Source organism: Stenella coeruleoalba (genome assembly GCF_951394435.1).
Source record: "Stenella coeruleoalba genome assembly, chromosome: 6".
NCBI lineage: Eukaryota > Metazoa > Chordata > Mammalia > Artiodactyla > Delphinidae > Stenella > Stenella coeruleoalba.
This window is the reverse complement of record NC_137151.1, coordinates 127,955,549-127,968,620: the sequence shown is the minus strand read 5'-3', so window position 1 is coordinate 127,968,620 and position 13,072 is coordinate 127,955,549. Positions and strand designations below refer to the sequence as shown.

General features: G+C 62.4%; 1 protein-coding gene across 1 annotated transcript; it reads right to left on the bottom strand.

Annotated features, from left to right (window-relative positions):
- Positions 1 to 7,961: 7,961 nt before the first annotated feature.
- Positions 7,962 to 13,054, bottom strand: NEU4 (neuraminidase 4; the record flags this gene model as incomplete). The annotated part of the gene is given in 9 exon segments (XM_079924386.1): positions 7,962 to 8,341; positions 8,344 to 8,452; positions 8,454 to 8,791; positions 8,794 to 8,928; positions 9,875 to 10,038; positions 10,040 to 10,125; positions 10,201 to 10,403; positions 11,845 to 11,923; positions 12,980 to 13,054. Coding segments are annotated over 9 exon segments (1,569 nt in total).
- Between the last annotated feature and the right edge of the window lie 18 nt (positions 13,055 to 13,072).

Here is a 13,072-nt window from a genome sequence, read left to right as displayed (position 1 = left end):
GGGGAAGGAATTTGCAATATCACGCAGAAGGGTAACGCTCCAATTATAGAAAGGTCTAAAGTCGGGGAGACAGCAAGGGCAGAGTTGCAATGGAAAAGCGAGCCAGAGAAATGACGGACTGTTCACGCACATGCCTCCCACATGTTACGTGCACACATATCCCTTAAACAGGGAAAGGATGCTTATTTTCACTCAAAATAAGGAAACTGCAGATCACAGCCACACCTATTCACCAGCCAACTCGGAAAGCTTGACTACACCCTGGGCGAGGATGCTGGGAAGCCGCTGCTTAGCACTTAGTGGAGCATTTGCCCTTCACTCCTGAGCCCCACCTGTGCAACACCTCCCGGGGGTACCAGCAGAAACGGGAAGCACGTGGGGTTCACTGTGCTGGACCTGATGGCTGAAGGTAGGGAGGCCCCGGGGTGGCAGGAGAAGGGGCCCCGCCCGGACTCTGGGTGAACTGGCTCCTGGGCGGCCGCCAGCCCTCAGGTGTGTGCAGGAGGGATGGAGACACTCGGCCCCGGAGCACGGAACCAGGTTGGGGTCCGGTCAAGAGACAAGTGGGCAATCTGAGCATCAAAACTGCCAAAATTAACATGAAAAATCTAATTGATTCACACACTCTGAGCAAGTTTAAAAGACCACGAGCTCATACTGATACTGGAAAAATTTTTTTAAGATGAAAGATCAGGGAGGGAAGGAAGTGGCCTCGGGTGTGCTGGCAGCGCCGGCCGCCCTGGCAGCCGCGCTCAGATAAGAAGTGAGACCGAGAGCGACACTCAGCACTTTGCATCCGCCTTCCCGTAAGGCGGCCCCTGCCACCTGCCGCCTGTCGCCTCTCACTTTTTCCGTTCCCCTGCTCTGCCCCAGCCGCGTGTGTCACCGGCCTGGGGGGGCATCGCGCCCACCCCCCGCCCACACCCGTTCCAGCGGGTCAGTCTCTGCATCAGCGTCTGAGCATCTCACGGAGCCACAGCGTCGGGGAAGGGGGAGAGGGGGAGGGCGGGTCTCAGGGCTCCCTGCTCCCAGCCTGAGACCCCGGCAGCCCACCAGGTTCCAGGTGCTCCCTAGCCGAGCCCCACCTGGCAGCCCCTCTGCCCAGCAGAACACCCCCTCGGGCCACCTGTGCCCTCCCGGTCCCTGGCTGCTGTGCGGGGAAGTGGGGGTGGCCAGACACCTCACCATAGGAGTCCGAGGTCCCACAAGGCCTGCGGGAAGGGAGGGGGGCGCTGTGGCCAAGGCCAAGGCCAAGGCCTCCTGGCAGCAGAGCTCAGGTCTCAAAGTGAGCCCAGCCTTGGGAACAGGGAAGCGGGCCTGCTGTGCGGCGCCTGGGCGCTCAGCCCTTGTGGGTTGGTGGTCTGATGTGGACGGATGTCCCTATGGTCTGAGTGAGGTTCCTGAGTGTTTGGAGACTTCAGAATGTGGGGACCCCCCTGTGAGTGACCAAGGCGGTGCAGGGGACCCTTCCCGGGGGTCCTGTACCTCGACCCGGTTGGGCTGCCCCATCCGCTGGGGGGTGGCCTGTGTTCCTGGCTCCTGAGCCCACGACTTGGGTGGGCAGGGGTGGCGGGGGCTCCCCACAGCCCTTGCCTCCCGCGGTTTGTGGTGCCATGGGCTTGCCGCAGGTCAGGGCCGCCTCTGAGAGCCACTTTAGGGGAAAGGTGTGTCACCTCCCCATAGCCCTGCTTCTCGGGCCCCGTTATCTGAGCATCACAAGGCGCTCGGCTGCTGGGCCCTCGGGCGGGAAGAGGCTCCGGGCCAAGGCACCCACACGTCCAGGCAGATGGCGCCCAGCCTCACATCCGCCCCGAGGGGCGCCGGCCCCCGGTGGCCTGCCCAGTGGGCACAGAGCCACATCTAAGAGCCCCCCAGCCGTTTTGACTTCTCCCAGCCAGGGGTCCCAGTGGGGGTCGTAGCGCCTCTACATTCAGCTCCTGTTGGTCCTTTGGGCAAAATGGGGCTGGCCCAAGGGCATGGCCTGAGGGCGGGGCCTGAGGGCGGGGGGCGGGGCCTCAGGCACGCGTGCACCAGCGTCCCACCGACCCACCGACCCACGGCGGCAAAATCCATGATTGTTTTTTGTTTTTATCTCGGTCTGAATTCCGAAAATATACTATCAAATGCTATTATTCAGCCATTTAAAACATTAACTAATTAATTTAAAAAATTCTGTCCATATACATTCATAGCAGCATTATTCACAGTAGCCACAAGATGGAAGCAACCCGCGTCCATCAACTGATGAAGGATAAACAGAATGTGGTCCGTCCATAGGACAGAATATTATTCAGCCTCAAAAAGGAAGGAAATTCTGAGTCATGCTACACTGCGAATGAACCTTAAGGACATGATGGTCAGTGAAATAAGCCAGACACAAGGGGATGGACACCTATGATTCCCTTATATGAGGTACTTAGGTAGTCAAATCATACAGAAAGTAGAATGGAGGGTGCCAACAGCTGGGGACGAGGGGTTGGGAAGTTAGTGTTCAGTGGGGACAGTGTCAGTTTAGGAAGATGAAAATGGGGCTGGGGTAGAGAATGGTCATTGCCACAGCTGTGGCAAGTCAGAGAGGCTGGAGAGCCGGGCGAGCTGATGCTGCGGCTGGAATCTGAGCTGTCAAGGGCAGAATCCCCTCTTCCTCAGGGAAGCTCAGCCTTTTCTCATAAGGCCTTCAACTGGTTGGAGGAGGCCCCCACGTTATAAAGGATAACGTGCTTTACTCAAAGTCTGCAGATTTAAATGTTAATCTCATCTAAAAATAGCTCTGTGGGCAGCTTCCCTCCTTCCCACCTTCCAAACACTCTTGAGAGACGGCACAGGGTTTGCAGACTAAAGAAGACCACGGCCCCGCCCCACCCCACGTTCATCACGGTTTTATTCTCGGTGCCGCTCTGAGCGCACAGAACCTCTCCCTTCTTCCCTGTTACAGACACTGCCCGGGAAGGACCCCGGCCACCAGCCCCCCCACGCCCCTCCCCTGTGGGTCCACACCAGGACAGATGCAAACACAAGCTCACGGTCACCTGGGGAGGGCAGGACGGGCCGCCGTGCACCCATCAAACTGGAAAAACGAAAAAGGCAAACAGCGTGCAAGAAAACAGCCTTCTCACTTGTATGGATAGCTTGTGAATTACTACTCCTTTTAAGAAAACAGTCTGCTGTTATCGACTAGAATAAAACACTGCAGAGAGTCTTGCTCAGTCACCCCACAGTTGAGAATCCATCCCGCAGAAATCGGTCTTGGTTTGTAAAGACAGATGTTAAAAGATGTGCACTGCAGCTTTGGTTGCAGTGCAATAATAATAATAATAATAGAAGCCATCTGAATGTCCCCAGCAAGGAAATGTTGGCTGGCCCATGTACACCGATGCTCTAGAACACATCATGCCGTTACTAAGAAAGCATGAGCTAGGATGTGAGTCTTGAAAGACATCTGTGTTACTGTCTGGACTCCGCAGGAAATGGACCCCAGGATGGAGGTTTGCAGCTGGGGGCATTGGGGTGAGGGAAGTGGCCGTGAGCCACACCAGACCACAGCGACGAGCCTCGCCCGCAGGGCACGCGGCCCGGCCAAGCACTGCTGCACTCGGGCGGTCAGCGGCAGGACCACAGTCATGCGACTATTTCACCCTGGTGCAAAGGGAAACACGTCCATGTATGTTCCCATTTATTTCCTCTTGTATGAACCGTGGGAGGGGAGCAGGCTGCTGTCACCTTTAGGGGCAGAATGGGGTGGGCCGAGACTCTGGGTTGACTAATTAAAACAAGCACTTGTGGCCACTGAAATTGTTTTAATGACACACAGCGGAAAACATTCAAAAGACTCAATGTGGGAGCCACCAAATGGACTGCAAGTTGGTCTCTACCCCGAACTGTGGGATCAGCACAGGCCGCTGAGCCTCAACTTCCACATCTGGGAAATGGACATAATACCTGCTTCACAGGGGCTTTGACTTATTAAAGGGAATGGAGTGCACAAAGCATGTGACACACAGGAGACCTTCTGTTAAGTATTTTGTCCTTTCCCCTCTGCGCACACACAGAAACGGAGCACAGTACTGAAGCAGAGAGAGGGACGGAGGAGAGAGACAGCACGGAGGAGGGAGGGAGGGAGACCCAGAGAGACAGAGACAGAGAGAGATGGGGGAGGGAGGGAGGGAGGAAAAGCCAGATAGACAGGCAGAAAAACAGAGACAGAGACAGAGAGACATGGGGGGAGGGAGGGAGGGAGGGAAAGCTAGACAGACAGAGAGAGACAGACAGAGAGACATAAAGACAGACAGAGACAGACAGAGACAGAGGAGGGAGGCGATGACTGCAGCCAACCAGTCACAGCAAAGACAGAATTAGTGAGCTGGAAGAAAAGTCGAAGAGTGAAGCACAGAGACAGAAAATGACGGAAAACACACGGAAGAGAGCAAGAAGCATCCAGCGAGAACGGCAGCGTTCAGGAACGCGGGGCCCAGAAACCCTGGAACGGGATTCGGCAGCCAGTGTCGCCTGTTGGCGTCTCCCGTGGCCGCTGGAACTAACCTGCTGACAGCAGCACAAACTCATCCCCCTTCAGCTCCGAAACGGTCTCACTGTGCTAAGGTCACGGTGTCCACGGGGCCGGTTCCTTTCGGAGGCCCCGGGGGAGAATCCGCTCGCTGCCTTTTCCAGATTCCAGGGGTCACTGCATCCCTTGGTTCCAGGCCCCTCACCCATCCTCAAGCCCAGCATCGTAACACCGGCTCTCCCCTCTGACCCTCTGTCCCCCTTCCAAGTGCCAGCCCACCCAGATAACCCAGGACGATCCACCATCACAAGACCCTTAACTTAATCACGGCTGCAAGGTCCCTTTCTCACGAAGATCACACACCCACAGGTTCCGGGGGTTAGGACGCCGACACCTTCGGGAGCCTGTATTCTGTCTACCAGACATCACGTCTGTTTCACATTTCCTTGGAGGTCCTGCCAGTCCAGTAAAACAAGGAAAGGAAACAAAAGGAACAGCATTGGAGAGGATACAACGCAACGGGCAGTCTGCACTAGACTGTTTGCAGTGCAATAATAGTAATAATTATTGTTAGAACCCCCAGCAAGGCCCGACCCGGCCTGGGGAAAGCACCACAGGCGCACGGCAGAGCCTGGGGAAATGCCCAGGGGCTGGTCCATCACGTTGGACCCGAGGAAGGAAGGAGGAAGCTGGGAGAGCCCAGGGCCATCCCAGAGGGCCTGGGGGGTCAGATCAGCCTGTGGGGCAGTGGGAGGAGGGGGCAGAGGAGCGGCTCCTGTGGGTCAGGCTGGGCCGCACCTGAGGACCAGTGGCCCCGGAGGCTGGACAGTGGGGCACTGCTCGAGGTACAGTCACCCAGGACCAGGGAAGCCAGGGCCACAGGCCCCAGCAAGGTTGACCCCTGCAGGCCAGCAGCTGGTTCCAGGCCCGGAGAGCGGGGAGGGCCTTCCCTAGCTCAGCTGCTCCCACAGCAGCAAGCACCAGGTGCCCTGAGCCCTCGGGGACCAGCCAGAGCAGGTGCAGGTGGCGACAGGCCTCGGGGGTGGGTGAGGACGGTTTTAGGAGGGGGCCCGAGCTGCCCTGAGCCCAGGGACTCTCCCCACAGCCTCCCTCCCTGCCTGGGGGTGGGTCACACCTGGGGAAGCCCTAACCCAGAGCCCTCAGCCGCGGCCTAGACCATGAGGAACCAGGATGGGGCCCCGAGGAAGCCACAGTTCTGGGATGGACCCAGTCACCGAAGGCCGGCTCTGCTCGCTTCAGAGACCTCACTCCACGGCTGGCCTGCGTGGGGTGCTCGATGGAGGGGACTCGCCCCGGCCCGCTGGGAGCCCCGTGGTGGGAGGAGCCTGCCCAGGATGCAGGTGCAGGAGTGAGAGGCTGGCGCCTGCCTGCCGTGCCCGCCAGGACTCCAGCCGGTGTCACAGTCCCCACACACGGACAGCCGGGACCTGCCCTGGCTGGCGCTGGCCCTCCCCCAGGTGGGCCAGCAGCGCTTTCCCGAAGTTCCACAAACAGGGCAGCCTGAGTAACAGGTGTCTGTCCCCTCCCAGTTCTGGAGCCAGAAGCCCCACGTCAAGGAGTCCCAGGGCCGCGCTTCCTCCCCAGGATCCAGGGAGGGTCCTCCTGCCTCTTCCCTTCTGGGGGCTCCAGGTGTCCGTGGGCCTGTGGGCACGTCCCTCCAGTCCCGGGTTCCATCTTCACATGACTTCTCCCTGACGGCCCTTTTCTCTTATAAGGACACTCACTCCTGCCTGACTTAGAACCCAGCCTAACCCAGGATGGTCTCCTCTCAATCCTAACCTTAATTACATCTGCAAAGACCCTACTTCCAAACAGGTCACAATCTGAGGTTCCAGGTGGAATTCAGGGCACAATAATCACCCAGTCTGGAAGTGAGCACAGGACACTGCCGTACACACCTGTGACCTCTGGGCCTCTGGAAAGCCCCACCTGCCCGTCTTTGCTGGTTTCTGTGGCTTAAACCTGAAAACAGAAGAGCGGACTCAAGCCACTGCCCAAAAGCCCCAGGTAGAAGGGCTGTCCTTACAGGGGACTGAGGCGGCCTGGAGATGGGGGGGGGTGCCTGGAGCCCAGTGGTGACCCCTGAAAGGTGGCCACCCCTGCAGGGACGGCTGACAGTGAAGGAGAGCAATGGGGGGGGGGGTCTCCCGGCTCCCAGGGGACTGGCTGTTCTGAGTTCCCTGGGGACCCTTGGGCCTCCACTGCTCAGAGACTTCCTGCACGTCCCCACCCTTGGGGAAGACCGTGTAAGCTGTCATGCTGTTCCGGAATCCAGGCTAAGGAGGTGATAGAAACTGGGGCCATCCAGGGACACCCCAGAGATGCTCATCCCGCATGACCAGCACCTGGGGAGACTGACCAGCCCCAGAAGGTCGCCCTGCAGGGTCCTCATCATGGAACACCGGGGCCGTCAACAGAGCTGCTGGGGAGGGTGATAACGTGCTAAAATGAAGTCATATGTTTTTAAAAAGAATTTCTTCAAGGAATCAGAAAGAAATGCCAAAAAGGTCGTCATATTTGTGGTGGGCAGAAGGGTGTGTGTGGCTCACTTTTTTCTTTATAGCTTTATACATTTCCCAAATTTTCTACAATGAACACATTTTATTTTTATAACCAGAAAGAAGATGTTACAAAGAAGAGGAAATAAGAAGGCGCTTCCACGAGGGCACAGAGGGCCGGTCCTGGGAGGTGACCCATCCAGGGAGGGGCAGCCACCGCGCTCCCCACCGGCCCCGCCGGCCGGCAGTGCAGACCAGGCACATCTGGGGCTGCCGCGCAGAGAAGGCTTTGCCTGTCCCCCTGCCCCATGGCTGGCAGCCCCCAGCACTGGAGAGTCTAGCTAAGGGGGGCAGACCCCACAGTGACGTGGCTAGAGCACTGGGGACCCTCCCCAGGCTTCGACGTGGAAAGAACTGAGGAGAGACAGCCCTGGACAGACACGCAGGATCCCTTTATTTCTTGTTCATAAGCCAGAAAAAAGCCAGCAGAGCAAGAGGAGAGAGGAAAATGGTACAGGCGACCAAGCACCGCGGGCTAAGCAAAGGATCCCGGTGCCACACTCCCACCGCCACACGCCCCAGCCCCTGCTGTCGGCCTTGGGAGGGGGCAGGGTGGGCCATGCAGGGCCAGCCGCCCGTCCACCCTGGGCCATCCAGGCCACCCTCCCTTCCGGCTGTACACCTCCTTCCTAAAGACCAGCCCTGCTTGGAGACTGTTACAACTGAGCTTCTGTGAAATTCAATGAGGTCCCACACAAACACTCACCCTCACGAACCTCCTTGGAGAAGCCAAGGAGCAAAGGCGCCTCTCCAGGATGGAGCCCCGTACAGGCCTGGGGTCACAGACGCCCCCACCCCGCCACCTCCCAGCATCCTCCGCCCCTGCTCCCCTCCCCGCTCCTCCTGGGCACCCGGGGCCAGGCCTGGCCAGAGGCCCATCAGGAGGGCCAGCAGCGCCCCAGAGGCTTGTCCCCAAGGCTGGGATGCCCAGTGCCCGCCCCAACGTTCCCCAGGACCTCCTGCAGGGAGAACATGCAGAAGGAGATCTCCTCATAGGAGACCCCGGTCCCACTCGCGTACAGACAGGCGAAGGTCAGGGCTCTCTCGGGGGTGGGCCTGATGGACGCCAGGTCAGAGTAGCCACTGGGGCCCTCGTGGATCGCCCAGGGCTCCGGGCAGCTGTGGGGGTCCAGGGGCGACCGGCTCAGGCAGATGCCCATGTGCAGCTGTGCCCTGCGCCCCACCGGGTGGGAATACAGCAGCCATGTGGGGCTCTGAGACAAGGCCGAGGCGGGACCGGGAGCTCGGGGGTCCAGGCCCCCCTGTTCCCCCCAAGCCCAGGCCCTGGGCCGGGCTCACCGGAGCCATCCCCACATCCCTCCGTCCCACCCAGCCCCCCGCCCCCTCGGGTATCTCCAGCACCCTCCTTCCTCTGGGGGTTCCTGGGGCCCAGGGAAGAGGTGTGGAGGGTGGAGGGTGTTCCTGGTACCCATGGTGCACCCCTCATTCTCCGGCCTGCTGGAGGGCGGGGCCGGAAAGCCCACAGTGCTGCCCTGGCAGCCCCCGGCGGCCCCAGCCAGGGCGAGCACCAGCTCCCCAGGCAGGAAGGAGGCGCCCTCGTCTACACTGAGCACCTGCATGTGGCTGCCCAGAGGGCTCCAGGCTCTGCAGTAGAGGATGCCACCAGCCTGCCCCCCGTCCCCCACCGCCAACTGGCCCTCGCCCGAGCGCAGGTTGGGCACGAGGCCCCCGTGGTGCCAGGTGCGGAGAAGGAGTGGGGGCCGGTCCCGCAGATCTCACCAAAGCACTCTCGCCGGTCCACGCGGTACATGTAGGCCGGCACCAGCAGGCGGCCTGAGCACAGCCGGATGCCATGGCTGGAGCCGACGGCAAACGTGGCCCAGTCTGCAGGGAGGAGGGGCTGCTGGTCCCCCCGATGGCAGCACCACCACCCTGGGGGACGGGGAGGACGGGGGCCAGTACCCGGGTTAGGGGACAGCTCAGGGGGCAGCCGTCGGCTCACTGTGCCCCCACCGTCCACTCCTTCCGGCCACCCCCAGGCTGCACAAGCCTCCTGGGCCATTAGCAGGGGCCACGAGCCCAGGCAGGCCGCTGGGCCAGGATCTCAGCGGGTGAGCGGAAGGCCAGCCCCCAAGTGTGCGTGCTGTCCAGGCAGAGGGGCAGCTGAGGGCGGGAGGGTCTGGGCAGCCCCTCCTGGCAATGGGCTCGAGTCCCCTGGGGTGGGGTCCACACCAGCAGATAGCTCTTTAGATCCACTGTGCCCTGTCTGGGTCTCAGAGCCTGCCCCACCCCTCTGTTTAGCTCCTACCTGCCAGGGCCTAGGTGACCCCTGGGTCAGCTTCCACATGCCAGGGTCGGAGTGGCCCCGAGGGCAGTTGGTGGTCAGGCCCTTGGGGAAGGGGCAGCGAGAGCAGAGGGAAAGTTCTGGTGTCAAGCCGACCTACCCAGCTGCAACCCTGGGCTGAGCGCCGGGGGAGGGGTGAGAAGGAAGAAGAGGAAGGGGTAAAAGAGGGGACCCACCAGGGGTTTGGGGCCAGAAGGGACCTCAGCGCTCAGACAGAGACAGGTTCGGGAAGATGACAGAGCCTGCTGGGCACGGGACTGAGGTCTTCCGGGGACAGGATGGGGGCGGCCCACCAAACGGCGTCGGTGGCGCTTAGGCTGGGTGCGGGGTGAGGCGGGAGCTCCAGCCAGTCCCCCCTCCGCCGCCAGGGTGCAGACCCCTCCGCGGTGCAGAATCCCATTCCCCGCCCCGCGAGACCCCCTCCCTGCTCGGACCCCGCTTCCCCCCACCCCACCCCCGCGCCCTGCAGAGCGGGCGCCCACCTACCCTGCTCGGCGCCGCCCACCGCCTCCGCCGTGAGGTCCCGCGCGCCACCCCAGCTGCGCCCCGCGTCCCGGCTGGTCACGCCGCAGAGGTGCGCGGCGTTCTCGCCCGCAGCGATCTGCGCGGCCTCGCGAGTGCGGCCGCGCACGGCGATGAAGAGTAAGACTGGCCGTGCGCGCGACGTGCACCGGGCAGGGGTCCCTGGAGCGGTGCTCGTCCAGGACCGCTGTCCCCAGCACGCCCGTGGTGCCGCACTGCGGGGAGGGGGCCAAGCCTCAGTCCCCAGCCCTTCCGCGCGGCGCGGCCCCCGCCGCCCACCCCGGGCTCACCCGCACGGAGCCCCCAGCCAGCATGCCGGTCCTCTGCATCAGGCGGTGGGCGTGGGCGTCGTCGGGGCTCAGCCGCTGCTCCGCGAAGGCCAGCAGGGTGGGCCCGGGGGGCACGGGCAGCAGTGAGGGCACGCGGTACGTCAGGCCGGCCCTCTCGCCCTGGAAGAGCACGGTCCACGCGGGGACACGCAGGGCCCCATGCTCTGCGGGCGCGGGCCCAGGACCCCAGTGTCAGCGGGGTCCCTCCAGATGGGCAAGGGTTTTCTGCGGGTGCAGGCGCCGTGCCCCTGCCCCGGCCCAGCCCGCCTTCCTGTGCCCACCCGGAGACCACCCTGTCCCAGGGCCCCTCACCCCCGTCCAGGGTGGTCCCTCCCCAACGGCTATTGCACCTCAAATGTCTGGAATCTGCGCCTTGCGCCTCTCAGCATGGCCCACGGAGAGGGAACTGGTTGGTGACAGGAGCGGGGTAGCCTGGCCAGAGCCCCTCGACCCTGTGCACCCACGTGCTGGGGACTTGTGGTCATCACAGAGCCTGCCCGGCAGGAGGCTGCCAGGGGACCCCAAGGCTCTGGACAAGGAGGGGTTCAGTGTCCCCAAGCAGGGGCCCCACAACCACAGGAGCCGTGCAAACAGACACGCAGAAAAGGACACAGAAAGACACGAAACACGGAAACATGGGAGACACAGAGGAAGACACGCTCACATGTGCTGCACGCAGATGCCAGGCTTCCGCTGCCATCACCCTCTCAGACCTGGGGTCCTGGGGGTGGCCAGGAGACGTTTAGAGGGTTGCCTGCTGACCCAAGGGGGGCCCAGCAGCTCTCCTGCAGATAAGGTCCTGAACTCCAGGCCCAGTGGGACATTTGCGAGGTGGGGGACCCGCCGCCCTGCCCCCCGGGCTCCTAAGCAAGGCTGGGGGACGTGGGGAAGCCCAGCAGAGCCACCCTACCTATGGGGTACCCCAAACGGCTCACACGTGTACCCCAAGAGAGCTAGGGGCGGTACAAGCCAGTGGGGCAACAAGAGGGACCCCAAGGAGGCCAGAGAGGTCACCGCCCTGCCGTCTAGCCCCTGCCCCTTCCAAGCAGAAAGGAACCAAGTGTGGGGTGGGGGGTTTAGTCTGCAGTAGGGGTTAGGGGTTTGAACTTGAAAAGCAGCGGCTCCCACACAGTGATGGGAGGAAGATGAGCGCCCTCCACGACGGAGCCCCCCAGAAGCGGGAGCACACACACGAGAGAAGCCAGGTTGGGGGACAGGGCATGGAGGCTGGGTGCGCTTCTCAGAGCTGAGAGCTAAGAGGGGAGGGGCGGGGGGAGACCACAAGCCAGGCACCAGGAGCGCCCCAGCAGGAGGGAGCGTCGCAGGGTTCAGCCACCATGAAGAAGGTCACAGCCCAGGCCCCACGAAGCCTGGCTCCCTAAACCTTGGCTGGTCGCCCAGCCCCCTCGCCCACAGGCCCAGGTTCCTGCAGGGGTGACGGAGCGTGGCCTGGGCGGCCTTTCTGGGGTGGGGTCACCTGAGGGAGGCTCAAAGGGCGGGGCCTCAGGTGTGGGTGCATTGGGGCACACACAGTCTGCAATCCGCCGACCCCCTACCGGGGGTCCCGTTCTGATTCGCACAAAGGTGGGCTGGCCAAGCCCCCACCCAGGGATGGCAGTGAGTCTGCTCCCCGCAGCGCAGTGGGGTCCAGGGGCTGCGACCGGAACCGGAGGTGTCTGAGCAGCTGAGGGCCAGACGCGGCGGTAACCAGACAGGGTGCTGGGGGGAGGGGAGTCCCTGTACAGCAAGGCCGGCGCACATCAAAGGACACAGTCGGGATGGAGAGAGTGGGGTGACGGGAATGAATGCACACATACGCCTCCATGCCTGAGGTCCCCCAAACAGACAGACACAGCCACCTCTGCCCAGGACCGCCTTCTCCTGGGAGGCTCCCTGGGGCAGTGCACTAGCCCCACCACGCTGCCCCCTGAGCCCAGCAGACCCCTGCCCAACGCCAGGTCCGCCCACCCCACCATGCCTCTGGGGCCTCTGAGAGCAGCTTCCCGTGTCCTGGAAGCCCTGGGCCCCCACCCCCGCTCTGCATCCAAAGAGCAATTGTGCCCAAGCAGGAAGCAGGCGCAGGTGCCTCACGTCCCTCCAGGCTGAATGGACACAAATGGGACACTCTCTGCATTTGGTTTGCTCTGCAGGGCCCAGGACCGCCAGCAGCTGGCGCCAGAAGCAGAAGGGGGCTCAGGTCCAGCCCCCACTGTGGGACGGGGCAGCAGGGATGGAGGCCTGCAGGATGCAGGAGGATGCAGCTAGCTGGGCTGTCTGCTCACTGCGCACAGTGCGACGGGCTGCCGGGTACTAAGAGCACCTGCGCCCGGGCCGGGCCCTGCTGCAGAGCCCCAGAGCCTCGGGGGGGCCCTCAATCTAAGAGGGAGAGCAGGCCTCCCAGGCTGCTGGCCCTGCCCAGCTGGGCCAGTGCAGCAGGTTCCAGGGCTTTGGCTCGACCAGGATGGCCGTAACCCAGCGTTCAGGGGAGTCAGCACCCGTACGTCTCCATGCCCATCTACCCTCCCCAGCGTGGCCCTCCCCAGGTGATGCAACACAGAAGGGGAACCGAGTCCTGGAGAGGAGATGGGACCTCCAAGACAGTCTGGTCCCCTGGCCCTGGACCCAGGCAAGTTACTGGGGGTCATTCTGCCCCAGCAGGGGCCTGCCCCGAACTCCTGCAGCCGGTCCTGTCTGGGCTCCGCCCTGGAGCACGAGCCAGCCCAAGTCACCTGCCCCACACCCTCTGGGCCAGCACGTTTGTCCCGTGGGCCTGCTGGCGCTGGGCACACTCAGCCTGCGGGGCTATGAAACGCATGCATACGAAGGGCACAAG